The sequence below is a fragment of the Somniosus microcephalus genome, chromosome 25, assembly GCF_052327205.1.
Source record: "Somniosus microcephalus isolate GS21.2 chromosome 25, FLI_Smic_1.0, whole genome shotgun sequence".
NCBI lineage: Eukaryota > Metazoa > Chordata > Chondrichthyes > Squaliformes > Somniosidae > Somniosus > Somniosus microcephalus.
The window spans coordinates 32,804,931-32,827,967 of record NC_141011.1 but is presented as its reverse complement, the minus strand read 5'-3'; the positions used below and the strand labels follow the sequence as shown (position 1 = coordinate 32,827,967).

The 23,037-nt window shown below is 49.6% G+C and overlaps 1 protein-coding gene across 1 annotated transcript in view; it reads left to right on the top strand.

Annotated features, from left to right (window-relative positions):
- Positions 1-1,914: 1,914 nt before the first annotated feature.
- Positions 1,915-23,037, top strand: part of emc1 (ER membrane protein complex subunit 1) — a 39,331-nt gene continuing 18,208 nt past the window's right edge. The window contains exons 1-14 of the mRNA XM_085967124.1: positions 1,915-2,078; positions 2,913-3,040; positions 3,136-3,201; positions 3,744-3,837; positions 4,782-4,910; positions 6,026-6,152; positions 7,087-7,236; positions 8,535-8,702; positions 10,015-10,086; positions 12,177-12,275; positions 12,707-12,803; positions 13,978-14,094; positions 17,025-17,224; positions 18,857-19,006. Of these exons, the coding sequence (XP_085823250.1) occupies positions 1,990-2,078; positions 2,913-3,040; positions 3,136-3,201; positions 3,744-3,837; positions 4,782-4,910; positions 6,026-6,152; positions 7,087-7,236; positions 8,535-8,702; positions 10,015-10,086; positions 12,177-12,275; positions 12,707-12,803; positions 13,978-14,094; positions 17,025-17,224; positions 18,857-19,006 (1,686 nt within the window). The 5' untranslated portion in view covers positions 1,915-1,989. The remainder of the gene's footprint in view (positions 2,079-2,912; positions 3,041-3,135; positions 3,202-3,743; positions 3,838-4,781; positions 4,911-6,025; positions 6,153-7,086; positions 7,237-8,534; positions 8,703-10,014; positions 10,087-12,176; positions 12,276-12,706; positions 12,804-13,977; positions 14,095-17,024; positions 17,225-18,856; positions 19,007-23,037) is intronic.

The following is a 23,037-nucleotide window of genomic DNA, read 5'->3' as shown; positions in this document are numbered from 1 at the left end:
ATTTCTAAATTTGCGGATAATACCAAATTTGGCGACGGGGGGCGGGGAGACATAGTCAGGGACAGGGTACTGAATTTGGATGATCAGCCATGATCTCATTGAATGGCGAAGCAGGCTCGAGGGGCTGAATGGCCGACTCCTGCTCCTATCTTCTATGTTTCTATGTTAGTCAATACTGAGGAGAACTGCAACAAATTACAGGAGGACATTAATGAATGAAGTTCAACACAGACAAATGTGGGTGGGCGTGTGTGCTGTGAGGAGGATGCAGAGAAACTCCAGTATGATTTGGACAGTTTGGGTGATTGGGCAGATGCAGTATAATGTGGATAAATGCGAGGTTATCCACTTTGGTGGCAAAAACATGATGGCAGATTATTATCTGAATGGCAATAGATTGGGAGACGGGGAAGTGCAACAAGACCTGGGTGTCCTTGTGCACCAGTCGCTGAAGGTAAGCATGCAGGTGCATCAGGCGGTTAAGAAGGCAAATGGTATGTTGGCCTTCATAACAAGAGGATTCGAGTACAGGAGCAAGGATGTCTTGCTGCAGTTATACAGGGCCTTGGTGAGACCACACCTTGAGTATTGTGTGCAGTTTTGGTTGCCTTACCTGAGGAAGGATGTTCTTGCCATGGAGGGAGTGCAGCGAAGATTCACCATACTGATACCTGGGATGGCAGGAATAACGTATGAAGAGAGATTGGGTCGATTAGGCTTATATAAGCCTAATCGACTCAATCTCTCTTCATACATCATTCCTGCCATCCCAGGTATCAGTCTGGTAAATAAGGGGGAAGCCATTTAGGACTGAGATGAGGAGGAATTTCTTCACCCAGAGAGTGGTGAACCTGTGGAATTCTCTACCACAGAAGGCAGTTGAGGCCAATTCATTAAATATATTTAAGGAGTTAGATATATTTCTTAAGGTTAAAGGGATCAAGGGATATGGGGAGAAAGCAGGGACAGGATACTGAATTTGGATGATCAACCATGATCTCATTAAATGGTGGAACAGGCTCGAGGGGCCGAATGGCCTACTCCTGCTCCTATCTTCTATGTTTCCATGTGAGGTATTACATTTTGGTAGGAAGAATAGGGAGATCACTTATTAATTTGAGGGTGCGAGTCTAGGTGGGGTAGAGGAACAAAAGGATCTGAGTACAAATACACAAATCACTAAAAGTTGCTACAGTTTAGCAAGGTCATTAAAAATGCAAACCAAGTACTAGGGTTTATTTCTAGAGGGATACAATTCAAAAGCAGGGAAATTATGCTAAACCTGTATCAAACCTTGGTTAGACCACACTTAAGAGTACTGTGTACAGTTCTGGTCGCCATATTATAAAAAGAATATAGAGGCACTGGAGAGGGTGCAGAGAAGATTTACAAGGATGATACCAGAAATGCGAGGGTATACATATCAGGAAAGGATGAACAGACTGGGTCTCTTTTCTCTTCAAAAAAGGCAGAGAAGTGACCTAATAGAGGTCTTTAAAATTATGAAAGGTTTTGAAAGAGTGGCTACAGAGAGAATGTTTCCACTTGTGGGGGAAGAGCAAAACTAGAGGCCATCAATATAAGATAGTCACCAAGAAATCAAATAGGGAATTCAGAAGAAACTTCTTTACCCAAAGAGTGGTGAGAATGTGGAACTTGATTGATGCATTTAAGGGGAGGCGAGACAAACATATGAGGAAAAAGGGAATAGAGGGTTCTGCTGATAGATTTAGATGAGGAAAGATTTGAGGAGGCTCCAGTGGAACATAAACACCGGCATGAACTGGTTGGGCCGAATGGCCTGTTTCTGTGCTGTATAGCCTGTGTAAACCGGCTCTGTGCACTCTGGGATATCGGAGGACCCGGCTCTCTGTGCACTCTGGGATATTGGAGGACCCGCCTCTCTATGTACTCTGGGATATCGGAGGACCCGGCTCTCTGTGCACTCTGGGATAGCGGAGGACCCGGCATTCTGGAGGACCGAGCGTGATGGTGGTTCTCTCTGGGCTTTGGCTCCTTTTCGCTCTCTTTGAGTTTTCAGCGGCGATTTATGAGGATCAAGTCGGGAAGTTCGACTGGTGAGTACCTGGGAGGAGGAACCGGCGCTGCTGGGCCGGTGGGGTTGTCAGTAAGAAGGGTCGGGGCAGTTACCCGGGGGCCGCAGTCTGCCCTTTCCCCCGGCGACAGGGCTGGAGGGGACCGACCCCTGTTCGGTGCGGCCGGTTTGCCCTCTCCCAGATGCTGCAAATCGGGGTACAGGCCGAGTGCGCTGCCACCTCTCTCCTAACCCAAAACCGGGCCGGGAAATGGCGGGACCGGTAGCATTTGCGAATTCATTGAAAACCCTGCTAATTGATTGGGATTCGACAAATGTTCCACATGAAAGGCTACGAATTAAACTCGAATCATTTTGGAAGGAAGGATGCGGAGAGGTATAATTTTAAAGGGAGTGCTGGAACAGAGAGACCTGAAGAGTAGACAGGGAGCAACTGTTTCCACTGGCAGGAGGGTCGGTAACCAGAGGACACAAATTTAAGGTAATTTGCAAAAGAAGCAGAGGGAGATGAGGATTTTTTTTATGCAGTGAGTTATGATGATTTGGAATGCAGTGCCTGAAAGGGTGGTGGAAGAAGCTTCAATAGTAACTCTTAAAAGGGAATTGGATCAATACTTGAGAAGGAAAAAAAATTGCAGGGCTATGAGGAAAGAGTTGGGGAGTGGGACTAATTGGATAGTTCTTTCAAAGAGCTGGTACAGGCACAATGGGCTGTATGACTTCCTTTTGTCCTGTATCATTTTATGGTTCTATGATTGAATTAATGCTGTTGTCGCTATTTCTATTATCTGTTGTACCCGAAAAGTATTTTGCCTAAACTCTGCACATTGCCTTGCTTCTGTTTAAATTTTTTAAGGAGACGCCAATATGTTGGGAAGCCACGGTTTGCATATTTTGATGCACCTACACAGAACTCAAAGAAATTTGTGGTTGCAACAGAGAATAACGTGATCGCTTCTCTCAACTCGAGGACTGGGGAGATCTGTGAGTGTTGTAGAGTTGACATTGCTGTAATTAATTCTGCTCTGCAAGATTACAAATCGTCACTCCAGCATTGTTATTTTTGTTTTGATTTGCAGTCTGGCGTCAGGTGGATAAAGCAGGTCCTGAGGGGAATGTGGATCTGATGTTATTCTATGGACAGGGTGAGTGCTCTCCATTCAATTCTATTCAACTTGTGCTGTGCATCTGGCTTTCTCCCGACTCTAGTGAAATCACTGAGTGACTCTGCAGGTTCTTTCTGCATGCGGTCCTTGCTTGTATTGGGAGACTATTATTTCATCGTATGTGTAAACCCCATGATCAACTCACTGCACTTGGCCTGATAATCCTGAACGTGTTAATTCAGATATATCCATGGAAGCAGATTACAGTGCAGCGCAATCGTGACATTCCCTGAGTATTGAACTTTGAATCTCACGCAGGATTAATCCTATCTGCAATTATATCATCAATTTGACACTGTTGACCTCTGGACTGAGGAGGATGGAGAGGTGGGAAATGAAAAAAGTATTAGAGGGAATAAACCTTGGTTTAAAAGTAGCAAAAGAACAGGATTACTGTGTCAGGGGCAACAATTGACTGTTCTTTTTGCAGCATTATCATAACTCAATTAAGTGTCATGTTAATTAAACTTGGACAGGAATTTTTGTGGGTTCAGGGTGATTTGGTGACTTCTTTTTCACAGATGCACTCACTGTGTCGGGAGGAGGGCGAATGCTGCGCTCATGGGATACCAACATTGGTGGCTTGAACTGGGAGTTCCCACTCGAGACTGGCAGGTGAGAACCACATGTCTCTGCAGCACTGACACGTGACGGTGGATGGGGCGTGATTACAGGAACAGAATCTTAGTGAGGGATTCTCATGCAGCTCCTCATCTGCACTCTCGAGATCAGATTGTTTCTCATATTTTCATTGTTATCACTTCAGTTATGCAGGATTATAGTAATTTAACGCGCAATGGATTCCTGGAAAGTGCTGCTGTAATATTAAGAGGGGGGGTGTGTATTGAATACTGCCCAAATCCTTGGTCTGCTGATGTAGAGATTTAAGGCATCATCCACAGGCACTGCTTTAACATGGCCCTCTGCACCACTGGCTCATTGAGTTTATCCAGTAAGTAGTTGAGGCCGACAGAGCAGGCAGGTCTGAGGTTCTGTCCCCCTGTCTGGCAGTAGGAGTGCCTCAGGACGAGGGAGAGAGCCAGGTCAGCTCCTGATCACTATCCAGCGATCCACACTGGAAAGCTTGTGTGTGGACATTGGGTGAGGACAGTATCAGGCTCGGCATTGATGCCTCTGTGGCAAAAGAGTCTGCTGACACTGTCTAGCTCATGGATGCAGGTGGTCACTTGGACAGAAAACGACCCTTTAGCACTGAGTCAATACATTCTGCAGGGGAGGGGAGGGGAGCGAAGTAGTCATTTGGCTCCGAGGATGGGGCAAGATTGATGGCTGCAGTCAGCATGATGGCGGACTCAAAACTGAATAGAACTGTTGCATCAAAGTAAAACTGGACTCGTTCAAAAAAATTAACAGATACCCGGAGTGAGTTGCAGGCTGGAATCTAATCGAGTGTTACGGGTGGTTTATATCTATAATAATGGATATCCAGGAGTGAGTTATGGTCTGAATCTTATTAAGGGGTTCAGTTGGTTTTTTCCTGGGAAGGATTACAGGTGCGACTATTACTGCTTGTCGGATTATAAAGTTGTTTGTTTCAGTTTTCAGACGGGTTGCCTTGTTGGCTCTGCCGAAGGAGTCCGGTACATCGCCATTGTGAAGAAAGCATCTATTTCACTCCATTATCTCTCAAATGGACATCAGAAATGGATTGAAGCTTTACCAGAAAGGTAAGGGGGTTGTTTATGAACTGACCTGTGACATGATGGTTGGCTATTTTACAAGTGATGCAAACAGGCTTAGAATAATAAACGGCAGATCTTGGAGGGAAGTGTTTACTGTCAGAGCCCTGTAGAGGCCCATGGTGACTGACTCGCTCATGCTTGTGACGTGTGCATTTCCTAGCAATTGACATTTACTCTGATTAAAAGTCACAAGGAGTTGAGCTGTGATTGAAGATCCGTCTGCAAACTTCCCACTTTACTGGTGAAGTGTCTGCACCTGCAATCTGATGCTGATTTTGAAATGAGCCTGTACAAATAGCTTTAATTTAATGTTTGCCCTAGTTTCTCTGCCTTGTTTGGCTGCTCATGAATCTGCTGTCCCCGCTAAGGGCAACTGCTGTCTGTACTGGTGTGATTGCCTTGCTCAGGCCAACATCCCCAGCATCGAAGCTCTGACCACGCTCAATCAGCTCCGATGGACGGGTCACATTGTCCGCATGCCCGATACGAGACTCCCAAAACAAGCGCTCTACTCGGAGCTCTGACACAGCAAGAGAGCCCCAGGTGGGCAGAGGAAACGCTTCAAGGACACCCTCAAAGCCTCCTTGAAAAAGTGCAACATCCCCACCGACACCTGGTATATCCCTGGCCCAAGACCGCACAAAGTGGAGAAGAAGCATCCGGGAAGGCGCCGAACACCTCGAGTCTCTTCGCCGGGAGCAAGCGGAAGCCAAGCGCAAGGAGCGCATGTCAACCCAAGCACCCCACCCACCCGCCCCTTCAACCACCATCTGCCCCACCTGTGACAGAGACTGTAGGTTCCGCATTGGACTAATCAGCCACCTGCGAGCTCATTTTTAATGTGGAAACAAGTCATCCTCAGTTCCGAGGGACTGCCTAAGAAGAGAAGATGATTCCCCTGGAAATGTAACTCCCTCCACTCGGTGTCTGCAGTGCTGAATCCGGGCACTTACTCTGTGGGAATTGCAGGATTGTGAACGGTTTTAGTCGTGCAGTGACAGTAGATCGGTGATTGATTGTCTGCATGGTTAAGGACGGTGGGGGCTCTTGGTCCATTTGATTGCATGCATTTACCAATTATCTCTTTTTTTCCTTCACAGTGAGAGTGTCCAATATGAGCTCCTGTACTCTGGCGGAGGTGGCACAGTTTCCCTGGTGGGGATGGTTGCTGGCTCTCATCTTGTCATCGCTCAGTACGACATTGACGATGGAAAGATCATCCAACAGGTGAGGGCGGGTTTGGAAATAAAGGGTTCAGTGCAATGGCGATGTGATCATTTGCATTGAAGGAAACTAGTGAGCGAAAAGTCCTGTGTGGAGAGAGAGAAAGTAGGCACAGAGCAAGCATAAACTTGCGGTGCTGGTTGAGGGGACACACTTGGTGCTTTTGTGGTCACTGATGTGAGTTCAAGTAAGATCTGTGATTCAATCCCATGGTTCTCACTCCTGGTTGGATCTGGTTACAGCTCTCATTACAGTGCTAGCCCTGTGAGATTGCTAGAGCATTAAATGCCTGTAACTATATTTTAAATGTTGCTTTTCCTTCCTTTCTCCTCTTCAGTTCATTTTCCTTCCTGATTGTGTTGACCCCTTGCTGGAGTACAGTCATCCACTGGTATCTTGCCCAAGTGGCCATTCTTCATGTGTGTGTTGGCAGGCGGTATGACTGGAATGGAGGGACGAAGAAGGGACCTGAATCTGATTGTGATCACATGTATCCCCCCTGTATGTCCACCATGCACACTCTCAACATAGGCTGCTGGATAATGATCAGGAGCAGGAATCCTGCCTAATTTCCCCCCCCTAACTGAGGGTGATTATATCACTGGAACCCTAATGGGCTCAGCCCATTGGCAGTTCCAGCACTCTGTTTTGATCAACATGTCACAGGGTCCCTCACCTTGTTTCTATGTGGAGCCTTGGACCAGGGTTTGGTCAGGATTCTGTTGTGTGAGGAATGTTGCTCTTGTCCTGACTTTGGAACAGCAGCGAAGCAGGAGCTGTAATTGCATTCGGTACATTATTTAACTCCAGATTATACTGGGTGTGTTGTGTTGGAGACGAGCGCTGCCCGTTGATCTGCTACCTCCAACCTTCCTGTACAGTAACCAGGAAATGGGCATTTCTTTCTGATTACCAAATTTCCATTTTCCCTGTTCAGGTGACTGTATCGACCCCCTGGATGCGACGTTTGCGGGACCTTTGTGGAGTAGTTGGAGCTGGGATCTTGATGTGCATAGACTCTGAATCTCACTCGCTTCAGATCTTGCCGTTGGAATCTGAGCAAGAACCTGTGCAGGTCGCTTTGCAGGTAAGGACTGAGTATCCCTCTGCAGGTCACCCATTCCTTACTAACCCTGTGCCAGATGGATTGAGATTGTGTGATGCAAAGTACTTTAATAATTATACAGAAACCCCTCCTTTGTGTAGTGTAAATCTTGCATCGTCTTTTTATTTATAACTTCATGGTGTTATTTTACTCCCTTTTCTGTTCACAAGTCTGTTTTTGTTGTTTCCAGATGGGTGGGCATGGGCTCTCAGGCCTCTGTCACTGTTGCTCGGAAGTGTGAGAGTGATGTTCCCTTTGAGAAGTTTCTTTCTCCCTGTGAGGGAGAGCCTGGCCTTCATTCATTGCCATCACCAGTGATGGGAACCTGCTTCCTTCTACATCTGGCTTGTGATGAGAATCTGCATTATTCCACACCTGGCCAGTGATGGGAACCTGCTTCCTTCTACATCTGGCCTCTGATGGGAACCTGCATCTTTTCACATCTGGCCAGTGATGAGAACTTCCATCCATCCACAGCTGGGCCAGTGGTTCTTGCTAACTAATGTGAACTTTTTTTTTTATTCGTTTGTGAGATGTGGGTGTCGCTGGCAAGGCCAGCATTTATTGCCCATCCCTAATTGCCCTTGGGTAGGTGGTGGTGGTGAGCCGCCGCCTTGAACCGCTGCAGTCAGTGTGGTGAAAGTACTCCCACAGTGCTGCATCTTTGTAGTGGTTTAGTGTAACTGAGTGACTTGCTCGGCCATTTCAGAGGGCAGCTAAGAGTCAACCACATTGCTGTGGGTCTGAGTCACATAGGCCAGACCAAGTAAGGAAGGCAGATTTCCTTCACTAAAGGACATTAGTGAACCAGGGTTTTATTGACCATCTGATTGTTTTCATGTTTTACTGATACTAGATTTATTTAATTAAATTTAAATCCCCTAGCTGCTGTGGTGGGATTTGAACTTGTTAATCTAGGCCTCTGGATTACTAGTCCAGTAACATAACCACTATGCTACTGTACCCTATTACCCTATTGAAAGTTGCAAGTAGCCAAAAGCAGTTTGGAATTTTAACTGAAGTGCTGATGACATTTTCTTGAATGTGTGCTGGTGAGTCTGTTGGTCTGAGAGTGGAGTGGCTAACCTTTCTGTGTAGGTTACAGACACTTCAGCTGTGATGCTTAATTGTCTCTACTGCAAAAGTATTTATGGTTGCTGTATAAATTTAGCAATAAAAATAATAATATTTAAGTTTGGGAAGAGCTAACTGAATTTTTTCTTGCTGGGTTCATGCTCTGCTTTGATCTTTACTTTTTTCCCTCCATTCCTACCTCATAGTCTCTAGAGCTGGAACTAGCTGAGGCATTTGAGGGAAAGATTTTAACAACACAATCATCTCCACTGGTGGCCTCTTCTGCTCAATTCTGCCTTCAGTTGTCGGACACTCGTTACGCGTTATTACAGCTGCATGATGGTGTGGTCAGCCTGCTACGTGACTTTGTACAGGTGAAAATTGAACAACCGTTGAGTGTTTAATACGGCAGGTAGGATAGATGCTGATATACTGACACAGATATAAGCAAGACTGTGATGCATGTCTAGCAACTGCTAACCACTGCCTGTGTGGAGATGCTCATTGAGAGAGACCACTTGATCTCTGATTCTCTTGAGTTTTTGTTTTGAAGCCTGACTTGTACTCCACTGAAGGGTTGCTGTTATTAGTTGGGCCTCGTCACACAGAATCACAGAATCCCCACAGTGCAGATAGAGGCCATTTCGGCCCATCGAGCCTGCACCGACACATATCCCACCCTATCCCCGTAACCCCACGTATTTAATCCCCCTAACACTAAGGGTCAATTTATCATAGCCAATCAACCTAACCCGCACATCTTTGGACTGTGGGAGGAAACCGGAGCACCCGGAGGAAACCCACGCAAACACGGGGAGAATGTGCAAACTCCACACAGATAGTCGCCCGAGGCCAGATTTGAACCCGGGTCCCTGGTGCTGTGAGGCAACAGTGCTAACCACTATGCCACTGTGCCCCCCTTTGCATTGCAGATGTTTTTAATGTAACTGTTCAGCTGGCTCTAATACATACTAGAGAGGGGAGGGGGGGGGGTGGAGAGGGAGAGTATCCCCAGCTGGGTCACTTTAAGGTCACATATATTGGTGCAAGTGGAACCAATTCTGTGGAGCTTGAAAAATATTAATTTATTTGAGGATTTTGCAAGTTGGAGATGTTCAATGGCTTGTACGTTTCCTGAATTTTATTTTAAAATGGAGGATGTGGGCGACACTGACAAGGACACATTTATTGCCTATCCTGGTTGCCCTGTGAAGGTGGTAGTGGGCCTTCTCCAATCCTTATGGTGCTGGTGCTCCCAGAATTGGTGTTCAGGAGGGAGTTCCGGGATCCAGCAACGATGAAGGAGCGGCGATACGTCCAAGTCAGGATGGTGTGCAGCTTGTAGGCGATGACGTGATACTTTTGTCCTTCTTGGTAGTAGAGGTTGTGGCGCTGGGAGGTGCTGTGAAAGTAACCTTGGTGAGACGCTGCAGTGCACCATGTAGATCGTACACAGTAGTCACGCTGAGCTGGTGATGGAAGGGTGGGAGGTGTGACTGGGCTTTGTCATGTGACTTGAATGTTGTTTGCCACTTGCCAGCCTAAGCTGGAGTGTTCTTCAAATATTTGAGGGAGATGAAGCTTCGCGGGGGGCTGGGGGGGATTTGCATTTTGGGACCAGCCAGATAGACAACAGAGTCGTTTCTGATCCTGTTCATTCAGGCCTAATTGTGTTCCTTCTTGCAGGCTGTGCTGGTGTCCTTTGCTACGACTGGTGACAAGGTGGTGGCAGCTGTAATGACATCTCGAAACAAAACGGTAAAGTCCTCTTGAAACCTGAAGTGAAATTGATACTTTTTCTATTGTGAGGGAGCTTTACTCTGTATCTAACCCGTGCTGTACCTGCCCCAGGAGTGTTTGATGGGACAGTGTAGAGGGAGCTTTACTCTGTATCTAACCCGTGCTGTACCTGCCCTGGGAGTGTTTGACGGGACAGTGTAGAGGGAGCTTTACTCTGTATCTAACCCCTGCTGTACCTGCCCTGGGAGTGTTTGATGGGACAGTGTAGAGGGAGCTTTACTCTGTATCTAACCCGTGCTGTACCTGCCCTGGGAGTGTTTGACGGGACAGTGTAGAGGGAGCTTTACTCTGTATCTAACCCGTGCTGTACCTGCCCCAGGAGTGTTTGATGGGACAGTGTAGAGGGAGCTTTACTCTGTATCTAACCCGTGCTGTACCTGCCCTGGGAGTGTTTGATGGGATAGTGTAGAGGGAGCTTTACTCTGTATCTAACCCCTGCTGTACCTGCCCTGGGAGTGTTTGATGGGTCAGTGTAGAGGGAGCTTTACTCTGTATCTAACCCGTGCTGTACCTGCCCTGGGAGTATTTGATGGGACAGTGTAGAGGGAGCTTTACTCTGTATCTAACCCGTGCGGTACCTGCCCTGGGAATGTTTGATGGGACAGTGTAGAGGGAGCTTTACTCTGTATCTAACCCGTGCTGTACCTGCCCTGGGAGTGTTTGATGGGTCAGTGTAGAGGGAGCTTTACTCTGTATCTAACCCGTGCTGTACCTGCCCTGGGAGTGTTTGATGGGACAGTGCAGAGGGAGCTTTACTCTGTATCTAACCCCTGCTGTACCTGCCCTGGGAGTGTTTGATGGGACAGTGTAGAGGGAGCTTTACTCTGTATCTAACACATGCTGTACCTACCCTGGGAGTGTTTGATGCGACAGTGTAGTGGGAGCTTTAATCTGTATCTTACCCACGTTGTACCGGCCCTACACCATCCCATTAAACATTCCCAGATGAGCTTTACTTTACCTACCTTGAAGACTGAGCTGGGAGGTCTCGATAAGTGCAACAGTGCCACCTACCTTGGAGAACTCAATTAGAGTTAAGTAAAATGAATAAGAAAGTTTAATGATGACAGATGGGCATGATGTAACAGTGCGACTAACGTGTTAGAAAATAAATGTGACAAAATAAATGTGACATAGGAATTGCAATGTTAAATGAAGACCTTTAATACATTATTTATAGATTGGCAGACCCCCCACAGTGCTGCTCACAGTAATCCAGATGATGTGCGGTTCTAAAAGGGCAGGCATGTTATACCATGTAATTCACTATTATTCTGCTAATGTCACAGTCTAATTGTTCATTAAACACAAGTTCAAGTTACTCAGGGAACTTTATATGTTACAAACACTTTTTGCTACCAAGTGGTCCCAATAAACAGGTAACTCTGAAGGTGCTTTTGCCTTTGGTGCTTGTTTGGATCCAATTGCAGGAGAGCGATGCCTCTATATTGACTTGCTGCCTCTGCATTGGGAAAACCAGCTCATTTGTCCCAATGCAGAATTGTGCACACATGCAATGTGGGTTTCAGTGGTCGTACGCTCCCCTCTGAGTCAGAAGGCTGTGGGTGCAAGCCCCACTCCAGAGATTTGAGCACATAATCTCCGTGACACTCCAATGCAGTACTCAGGGAGTGCTACACTGTCGGTGACGTTTTTCGAACGCAACGTTAAACCGAGACCGAGGCCCCGTCTGCCCCCTCAAGTGGACGTAAAAAATTCCATGGTACTATTCGAAGAAGAGCAGGGGAGTTCTCCCCAGTGTTCTGGCCAATATTTATCACTCAACCAACATCACCAAATGGTTTTGAAATCCCGATAGTGTTTCTCTTGTATCTGCTTAGAATGTTGATATGGACATCATCGCTGAAACTCCCGGTCAGCCCATTTCCTCTGCTGCTCCCATTCCAGTGCACTATTGAACAGACTGCGGAGAGAGTTTGCTGATTGGTTCCATGGGTCTGGTCTCCTCGGAGACGGGTTTGGCCTGGCTATGTATCGGAAGTTGCAGAAAAGTTGCTTTTTGGACTGAGTGTTTTTTTGTCTCCCAGGCTTTCAGTGTCAATCTGTACTCGGCAGATTACGGTAGGCGGCTACTGGACACGGCCATGAATTTTAACCTGGATCCAAACTGTGGCCGACCTGAGCAGGTGAGGGTGTGACTGGGCCAGTGGGCGGGGGACGATGGGAGGTTGTTCGGGGGCGGGAAGCTGAGATCAGCCACACATCCTCTGAACTAGTGATGATTACTGCATTGGATTCATGTAAGTGTGGCATCTGAATGAACCAGGTGCCAGCATCTATTTACTGTGTTACACAGTTTGTGTATGTAAATGGAATAGGATGGGACAGACCCAAACCTGACTGACCAAGCAAGGCAGCTACAGATGTATCAGTACTGAACTGTTGGGACTTAGTGACAGTCACACATATCGGGACTCCGATCACAGTTTTATTTCACTATTTTTCTGTGAATGTTGTAAAAGGATCAGAGGGAACATTTCTAGCTCATTCACTATAGTCTGCAGTGAATCCATGCTTCCTCCTGTTCAGGGTTTCACACGTTCGTCTCTTCTCTTAGCTGTATATTCAGGCGTTCCTGAAGAAAGATGACTCTGTCGGGTATCGCGCGCTGGTACAGACCCTCGATCATGCATTGATCTTCATCCAGCAACCAGGTGCGTAGGAGTTGGAGGGGAGAGGGGGAGTGGGGGCTTGTCTTTTGGGGTCAACACATGCAGTTGCCCCCATGATGTGATTGGAAGTTGAGCTGCTTCATTGGTGTGTGTGACAGTGGGAGGGTCACAGTGCTATATGGAATGAACAGTCTAACTGTCTGCAGTATTGAGGTGCCTGTTCTACACCCTCCACTTGTTCTGGTTTGTTTAATTTTTAGTCTTTCACTATTTTAAAATATTTTCAATGATTCTGTTGTATTTACCTCACTGGTTATATAACTGATTATGTTGAGCTTCGATAACACAGTAAACAGATGCAGACAGCACAGGCTAACCATTCGCTGGCATTTAAACTGAAAGGCTCCAATGGGCCCATTTGTGAGGAATCCTAAACACCTTCATTCATGCTTTTTGTCAGTGACTTCACTGTAAATGCTCCCTTGGCCTGAGACAGGTCTCCACCAGGATGCAGAGTGGGTATATCCGTATCACACGCCGTACTCTGCAGTACATGAGCTGTAACTGTGTCACTGGCGTTGCACCCCCACCCAGCCTGCTGGAGGTTGTCCTGTACAGCAGGGTCCTCATTCCTGTTGCTGCTTTGTGTTGAGACAGTTTGTTTTAAACCCGCAATAAGGTGATGTAATGCCTCTCTGGAGAAAGCCGTGTGGTAGTGAGACACTAGTGGAACCTCTTTCCCCTCTGCGCCCCCGTGCGTTGATGGATGGACCTGTACTGTTGTAGGAAGGTGCTGAGCGAAGCCCCAGCTTTCCCACATACAAGGTAAGATTGGATTGATGGTGGAGTTCTCCTCGGGTCTCTGTCCCTGGGTGTTGGTGGAGGCGCACTCCACTGCAGCGGGGAATTCAGACAGGGAGGGGGAAAGCAACTGAAAAGAGAACATCATTCCTCACGACAAAATCAAATAGTAAGAAACCCCACTACAGCAGCAGGGCTGCCCGGGGGTCAGAGTGAGTGACCGCCCCGAGGGTCAGAGTGAGTGACCGCCCCGGGGGGGCCGGAGTGAGTGACCGCCCCGGGGGGGCCGGAGTGAGTGACCGCCCCGGGGGGGCCGGAGTGAGTGACCGCCCCGGGGGGGCCGGAGTGAGTGACTGCCCGTGGTGTAATTTTTAAACTGCAGCATGGCTCTGAGGATCATCCACTGTTTTCACAGGTCGAATTAGTTGGACACGGGAAGAGGCATTAGCAGAAGTTGTTACCATGGAGATGGTCGATTTGCCTCTAACCGGAACACAGGCAGAGCTGGAGGGTGAATTTGGGAAGAAAGCAGGTACTGTGTAATGCCGAGGAGTCCAACTGTTACTAATTTCAGAAGGAAAGAGTCAGAAATACTTGAGTCATATTTGCAGTTGATTAAAATTGAAATGAAGAGAAACTCCTCCATGTGGAACCCCTGATCTGTTATCTTTTTATTCACTCTCACTTACTGGCCAGCGAGGGATGGGCATTAAATACCGACCTGCCAGTGTTGCCCACATCCCAGGAACACATTTAGAAAACATTGTTTGCTATGGCGATTGATTGTCATGTGTTGAACGCTGTGGGATCAAAGTGTCTGGCAGTGCCAGCGTTACTACTTATGTGATCATCAATCCCAGAGCTTGGAAACCGGGTTTTGGATGAAATCGTAAACAACAAAAGCTCACTCTGTTTCCAGGTCGTGCGGTGATTCATTGTGAAAGACATAGCTGATGTGGGAAGTGGGGTTTGAGTGGAATCCTGAGCCTCGGCTCATACGAATTAGGAGCAGGAGTAGGCCACTCGGCCCTTCGAGCCTGCTTCGCCATTCAATAAGATCATGGCTGATCTGATTACTCCACATTCCCGCCTACCCCTGATAACTTTTCACCCCCTTGCTTATCAAGAATCTATCTACCTCTGCCTTAAAAATATTCAAAGACTCCACTTCCACCGCCCTCTGAGGAAGAGCGTTCCAAAGACTCATGACTCTGAGAAAAAATTTCTCTTCATCTGTCTTAAATGGGCGACCCCTTATTTTTAAACAGTGACCCCTAGTTCTAGATTCTCCCACAAGAGGAAACATCCTCTCCACATCCACCCTGTCCAGACCCCTCAGGATCTTATATGTTTCAGTCAAGTCACCTCTTACTCTTCTAAACTCCAGTGGATACAAGCCTAGCCTGTCCAACCTTTCCTCATAAGACAACCCGCCCATTCCAGGTATTAGTCTAGTAAACCTTCTCTGAACTGCTTCCAACGTATTTACATCCTTCCTTAAATAAGGAGACCAAACCTGTACACAGTACTCCAGATGTGGTCTCACCAATGCCCTGTGTAACTGAAGCATAATCTCCCTACTTTTGTATTCAATTCCCCTCGCAATAAACAATAACATTCTATTAGCTTTCCTAATTACTTGCTGTACCTGCATAGTAACCTTTTGCGATTCATGCACTAGGACACCCAGATCCCTCTGCATCTCCGAGCTCTGCAATCTCTCACCATTTAGATAATATGCTTTTTTATTCTTCCTGCCAAAATGGACAACTTCACATTTTCCCACATTATACTCCATTTGCCAGATCTTTGCTCACTCACTTAACCTATCTATATCCCTTTGTACCTCTATGTCCTCTTCATAATTTACTTTCCTACCTATCTTTGTGTCATCAGCAAATTTAGCAACCATACCTTCGGTCCCTTCATCCAAGTCATTTATATAAATTGTAAAAAGTTGAGGCCCCAGCACTGATCCCTGTGGCACACCACTCGTTACATCTTGCCAATCAGAAAATTACCTATTTATGCCTACTCTCTTGTTTCCTGTTAGCTAGCCAATCTTCTATGCAAGCCAATATGTTACCCCCTACACCATGAGCTTTTATTTTCCGCAATAACCTTTGATGTGGCACCTTATCAAATGCCTTCTGGAAATCTAAGTGCGGTACATCCACCGGTTCCCCTTTATCCACAGCACATGTTACTTCCTCAAAGAATTCCAATAAATTGGTTAAACATGATTTCCCTTTCACAAAACCATGTTGACGCTGCCTGATTACTTTGAACTTTTCTTAGTGCCCTGCTATAACGTCTTTAATAATAGCTTCTAACATCTTCCCTATGACAGATGTTAAGCTAACTGGCCTGTTGCTCCCAAGTTTCTAACTTGCAGTTTGTACAACAGCTGCTGGCTGAGGGCAGGAACTCGTTCCTTTGACTAGCAAAGTGTGAGGAGCAGTTTTGCTGATGCGTTGATCAGTTCCAGGCAATGCATTGGCTGCCGTAGAGTAGCACAGGGCCAGTAACTTGCTCCTGTTGCTCTCTGCAGTGCAGCTGTGACACTTTATGACCAGCTGTCATTTTTACAGTTGATTTTTGCGCCCATTCCCACTTATTTACACAATGCTCAGAGAGCTGGAGTTGGGCAGGGTGATGTATGTGAGAAGATGCTGCTTGTTAGCGTATTGCTACTAGTGCACTGCACAATAAATTATACTTGAGCCACAATATTCTTTAAAGCTGCCTGCTACTTTAAATTCAACACCGTAAGTTGGTCCCACTGGCACCAGTACTGTACCCTAGTTAAAAGCGTCAGATACATCTCGCGTTTAGAAGAACAGAACCTTGAATCGAGCTGCTGGAGGTTTCTCACTGTTCAGGATTCACATTCCAGCCATTAAGCTTCCTTGAAATCGTATTGCTAACAGTGGGATGGGAACGTTGCACGTGCTGTGAAGGTTTATGCTGCATGTTTAACTCTTTACTAAAATGCCGCTTTCTTTGTTCATGCTGCTGTGAAACCAGCTGCACAAGGTAACATGTTCAATCCACAGATTTGTTGTTCTGTTGTTTTTTGGAAGGTGCAACTGTGTTTTCAGCATATCCATTAAAGTGGACATTTTTTTTTGTAATGTACGAGTTATTTGAGGACTGAATTGGGCTGTCATCTGTTTTATTAACGTTCAAATTCTAAAATGAGTATTTTCACCAGTGAGATCTAATGTCTTTAACCTGCTGGCTGACCACAGCTCGTCACATTGTGTGTTAGAATCTCATAACTGAGGGGAGCACTGCACAGTCCCCGCAGATTGAATCTAGGTGACCATGCTAATGAATGTTACTCAGTGATATAAAACCACTGCCTCAGTGCTCTCATGTGGTGTGATGTAATGTGTATGCTATGAGGTTATCTGTTGTTCTGTTCTTGCCCATTTTCTGACCGTTTATATATTCTGACAGATGGTCCAATGGGAATGTTCATGAAGCGACTGTCCTCCCAGCTGATCCTGCTGCAAGCATGGAGCTACCAGCTCCTCAAAATGTTCTATGATGCACGAAAGCCTCGCAGCCACTCAAAGAATGAAATAACAATAGAAAACCTGGCCCGGGATGAGTTTAACCTACAGAAGATGATGGTGATAGTGACGGCGTCTGGAAAGGTAACAGTCCCTGAGCCACGGCCTTGCGTTGACTTATCTCCCCACTCCCGCCCAAGGTTCCGTATCTTGCTGGGGTACATTTCCACACGAGTTGGTCACCTCTGGTCTCTCACCCAGATGGCCACGTGTGCTTAAAGCATTGAATGTCTGCTCGTTGACAATATATCACAACGACGCCTGATCCCGGCTCCCACGAGCTTTCCAGCATGAGTCGCTGGATAATGATCAAGAGCAGGAACCCCGGCTTTGATTCGAAGCTAGAGAGTTGTGTCCTGTCCACCCAGTGTGCTTGGTGCTGGATTAAATGTTGTTTTGGTTGTACAGTGGCATATGATATTTCGGATTTCAATAAGAGTCCTACATCCTGGAATAAAATTGTGTCGAATTGTACTGTAATATATCAAAGTTATTTTCTGGCTTCACTCAACTGCATTCACTTGCTCCTGGACTCTTTACCTGGTTGTTCGCTGTCCCAGGCTGCTGCATATACTTTCACTTTAAAACTGACCTGACTCTGCCCACCATACATTCAGTGATAGCATCCATCCCCCATTACAGGAAACTTCGCGATATCCGGCACCGACGGGACCGAGCTGCTGCCGATCTATCAAAACTTCCGGATAGACCAGCACTAATGTTGAAGGATACGGAGGTTTTCATCTCTCTATCTGACAACAAACATTGTTGCTTAGCAACAGCTTGTAAACACTCGGCCCGTACCTTGGAAGCGTCTCTGAAGCTGTTGCTAAGCTACAGAGACGCTAAAAAAAAAAAATGCTAGGAGAAGAAAAAAAACCCAACCAAAATGGCTGCTGATTTCTGCCGTTCGATCGAGGTTTCCAGACATACAACCTCCGGATGAACCAAAGTTTCCTGTATTCCCATGTACAGATTCCGTTCCCCTCCTTCCTTTCACTCCTGGTCACCATGAGACTGAGAATCAAAACAGTTAAAGCTATTCTTACCAGAATTTGGCAGGTCCAGTGGCACAGGGACCATTGTGTCTCCATGCTCCTCTCATTGACTAGCCTGTGTCACTGTCTGCCAAATTCAAACAGATATAAATCTGACCATTCGACTCGCAGTCTTTTTGAATGAGAGTTGGGGGAAGGTTGATGACTGGTGGAGATTAATGTAGGGGTTGCCAAAGAATTTCTAGTGGAAGGGTCAGGTCAGTTTTAAACCGTGCAATGGCCTGGGATAGCCAGAGACTGAATAGAAAGTCTGAGAGTGAGGACAGAGCTGGGAACAGATATTTGATAGATCAAAGTTGTAAATTATTTTGCCGTCTGTTTGCACTTCTATATATCAAGACTGCACAGTAGTTTCTTTCTTATTATCCTGATATGCCATCCTTCTGCTAGGAGAGTAAGTGACTTCATTCCTGCTTCCAGTGCTAGTACTGTGAAGCGCTGATGGAACTTTAGAAATGTACAGCTGGTCAGTGAGCATTTGTCAACACCTCAGATGTGCACCAGTTCTAACCTGCTGTGTGTTTCCAGTATTTGCATGTTCATTTCATTTGACTGTCCCTGGCCCTGTGTGATGTTTATGGGGCTGATATACGCTGTCTTTTGTTCCCTGTCACTGTCTATCTGATGGTTTTCAGTGCTGACTTTTTTTAAATTTCAGCTCTTTGGGATTGACAGTAGCTCTGGGACCATTTTGTGGAAGCAGTACTTTGAGAACGTGAAACCAGGATCCTCCTTCAAATTGGCCGTGCAGCGAACGACCGCTCACTTCCCCCACCCGCCACAGTGTACCTTAATCATCAAGGACAAGGTCAGAGTGCAAACTCTACAAGGCAGTTATTGGAACCTCTGCATCGAGTAACCTTATCAGAAAGTAGCTTCAGCTTTAAGAGTTTCATGATTTGTGACACTCCGCTTTGCAGTATCTCAGTTGTGGTGCTGAGATGATGACTTTGTTTGTGCGTTTTGTGGAACACAGGAGGAAATACCTTATCTATGTTTCTATAATGTTACATGTTTGGGATTAATATTGTGCCATAATTTTCTTAATATTGCCCCCAAGCTTGAAGTACAGTACCTGCAGTTTTTCCTAAATATATAATCTCCCGATCTTGAAGGTGAAAATGGATCTAATGGTTGGAGTTGGTAGCTGGTGTCTCCAAACTGAGATGGTCATTTGTGGTTTTCATGTTCAGAAGGGTTGGAGGTGATTTGTAATAATAAGAGAAAGACTTGCATTTATACAGCACACTTCACAACCTCAGGACATCCCAAAGTACATCACAGCCAATGAAGTACTTTTGAACTGGTCACTGTTGTAATGTAGCAAGCACGGCAGCCAATTTGCACACAGCAAGGTCCCACAAACAGCAATGAGATTATGACCAGATAATTTATTTTGGTGATATTGATTGAGGGATACATACTGGCCAGGACTCCAGGGAGAACTCGCCTGTGCTTTTTCGAATAGTTGCATCTTTTGCATTTACTTGAGACACCAGACGGGCTCTCGGTTTAACGTCCAATCCGAAAGACGGCACCTCCGACAGTGTAGCACTCCCTCAGTACTGCCCCTCCGACAATGCAGCGCTCCCTCAGCACGGCCTCTCCGACAGTGCAGCTCCCTCAGCGCTGACCCTCCGACAGTGCAGCTCCCTCAGCGCTGACCCTCCGACAGTGCAGCGCTCCCTCAGCGCTGACCCTCCGACAGTGCAGCGCTCCCTCAGCGCTGACCCTCCGACAGTGCAGCGCTCCCTCAGCGCTGACCCTCCGACAGTGCAGCGCTCCCTCAGCGCTGACCCTCCGACAGTGCAGCGCTCCCTCAGCGCTGACCCTCCGACAGTGCAGCGCTCCCTCAGCGCTGACCCTCCGACAGTGCAGCGCTCCCTCAGCGCTGACCCTCCGACAGTGCAGCGCTCCCTCAGCGCTGACCCTCCGACAGTGCAGCGCTCCCTCAGCGCTGACCCTCCGACAGTGCAGCGCTCCCTCAGCGCTGACCCTCCGACAGTGCAGCGCTCCCTCAGCGCTGACCCTCCGACAGTGCAGCGCTCCCTCAGCGCTGACCCTCCGACAGTGCAGCGCTCCCTCAGCGCTGACCCTCCGACAGTGCAGCGCTCCCTCAGCGCTGACCCTCCGACAGTGCAGCGCTCCCTCAGCGCTGACCCTCCGACAGTGCAGCGCTCCCTCAGCGCTGACCCTCCGACAGTGCAGCGCTCCCTCAGCGCTGACCCTCCGACAGTGCAGCGCTCCCTCAGCGCTGACCCTCCGACAGTGCAGCGCTCCCTCAGCGCTGACCCTCCGACAGTGCAGCGCTCCCTCAGCGCTGACCCTCCGACAGTGCAGCGCTCCCTCAGCGCTGACCCTCCGACAGTGCAGCGCTCCCTCAGCGCTGACCCTCCGACAGTGCAGCGCTCCCTCAGCGCTGACCCTCCGACAGTGCAGCGCTCCCTCAGCGCTGACCCTCCGACAGTGCAGCGCTCCCTCAGCGCTGACCCTCCGACAGTGCAGCGCTCCCTCAGCGCTGACCCTCCGACAGTGCAGCGCTCCCTCAGCGCTGACCCTCCGACAGTGCAGCGCTCCCTCAGCGCTGACCCTCCGACAGTGCAGCGCTCCCTCAGCGCTGACCCTCCGACAGTGCAGCGCTCCCTCAGCGCTGACCCTCCGACAGTGCAGCGCTCCCTCAGCGCTGACCCTCCGACAGTGCAGCGCTCCCTCAGCGCTGACCCTCCGACAGTGCAGCGCTCCCTCAGCGCTGACCCTCCGACAGTGCAGCGCTCCCTCAGCGCTGACCCTCCGACAGTGCAGCGCTCCCTCAGCGCTGACCCTCCGACAGTGCAGCGCTCCCTCAGCGCTGACCCTCCGACAGTGCAGCGCTCCCTCAGCGCTGACCCTCCGACAGTGCAGCGCTCCCTCAGCGCTGACCCTCCGACAGTGCAGCGCTCCCTCAGCGCTGACCCTCCGACAGTGCAGCGCTCCCTCAGCGCTGACCCTCCGACAGTGCAGCGCTCCCTCAGCGCTGACCCTCCGACAGTGCAGCGCTCCCTCAGCGCTGACCCTCCGACAGTGCAGCGCTCCCTCAGCGCTGACCCTCCGACAGTGCAGCGCTCCCTCAGCGCTGACCCTCCGACAGTGCAGCGCTCCCTCAGCGCTGACCCTCCGACAGTGCAGCGCTCCCTCAGCGCTGACCCTCCGACAGTGCAGCGCTCCCTCAGCGCTGACCCTCCGACAGTGCAGCGCTCCCTCAGCGCTGACCCTCCGACAGTGCAGCGCTCCCTCAGCGCTGACCCTCCGACAGTGCAGCGCTCCCTCAGCGCTGACCCTCCGACAGTGCAGCGCTCCCTCAGCGCTGACCCTCCGACAGTGCAGCGCTCCCTCAGCGCTGACCCTCCGACAGTGCAGCGCTCCCTCAGCGCTGACCCTCCGACAGTGCAGCGCTCCCTCAGCGCTGACCCTCCGACAGTGCAGCGCTCCCTCAGCGCTGACCCTCCGACAGTGCAGCGCTCCCTCAGCGCTGACCCTCCGACAGTGCAGCGCTCCCTCAGCGCTGACCCTCCGACAGTGCAGCGCTCCCTCAGCGCTGACCCTCCGACAGTGCAGCGCTCCCTCAGCGCTGACCCTCCGACAGTGCAGCGCTCCCTCAGCGCTGACCCTCCGACAGTGCAGCGCTCCCTCAGCGCTGACCCTCCGACAGTGCAGCGCTCCCTCAGCGCTGACCCTCCGACAGTGCAGCGCTCCCTCAGCGCTGACCCTCCGACAGTGCAGCGCTCCCTCAGCGCTGACCCTCCGACAGTGCAGCGCTCCCTCAGCGCTGACCCTCCGACAGTGCAGCGCTCCCTCAGCGCTGACCCTCCGACAGTGCAGCGCTCCCTCAGCGCTGACCCTCCGACAGTGCAGCGCTCCCTCAGCGCTGACCCTCCGACAGTGCAGCGCTCCCTCAGCGCTGACCCTCCGACAGTGCAGCGCTCCCTCAGCGCTGACCCTCCGACAGTGCAGCGCTCCCTCAGCGCTGACCCTCCGACAGTGCAGCGCTCCCTCAGCGCTGACCCTCCGACAGTGCAGCGCTCCCTCAGCGCTGACCCTCCGACAGTGCAGCGCTCCCTCAGCGCTGACCCTCCGACAGTGCAGCGCTCCCTCAGCGCTGACCCTCCGACAGTGCAGCGCTCCCTCAGCGCTGACCCTCCGACAGTGCAGCGCTCCCTCAGCGCTGACCCTCCGACAGTGCAGCGCTCCCTCAGCGCTGACCCTCCGACAGTGCAGCGCTCCCTCAGCGCTGACCCTCCGACAGTGCAGCGCTCCCTCAGCGCTGACCCTCCGACAGTGCAGCGCTCCCTCAGCGCTGACCCTCCGACAGTGCAGCGCTCCCTCAGCGCTGACCCTCCGACAGTGCAGCGCTCCCTCAGCGCTGACCCTCCGACAGTGCAGCGCTCCCTCAGCGCTGACCCTCCGACAGTGCAGCGCTCCCTCAGCGCTGACCCTCCGACAGTGCAGCGCTCCCTCAGCGCTGACCCTCCGACAGTGCAGCGCTCCCTCAGCGCTGACCCTCCGACAGTGCAGCGCTCCCTCAGCGCTGACCCTCCGACAGTGCAGCGCTCCCTCAGCGCTGACCCTCCGACAGTGCAGCGCTCCCTCAGCGCTGACCCTCCGACAGTGCAGCGCTCCCTCAGCGCTGACCCTCCGACAGTGCAGCGCTCCCTCAGCGCTGACCCTCCGACAGTGCAGCGCTCCCTCAGCGCTGACCCTCCGACAGTGCAGCGCTCCCTCAGCGCTGACCCTCCGACAGTGCAGCGCTCCCTCAGCGCTGACCCTCCGACAGTGCAGCGCTCCCTCAGCGCTGACCCTCCG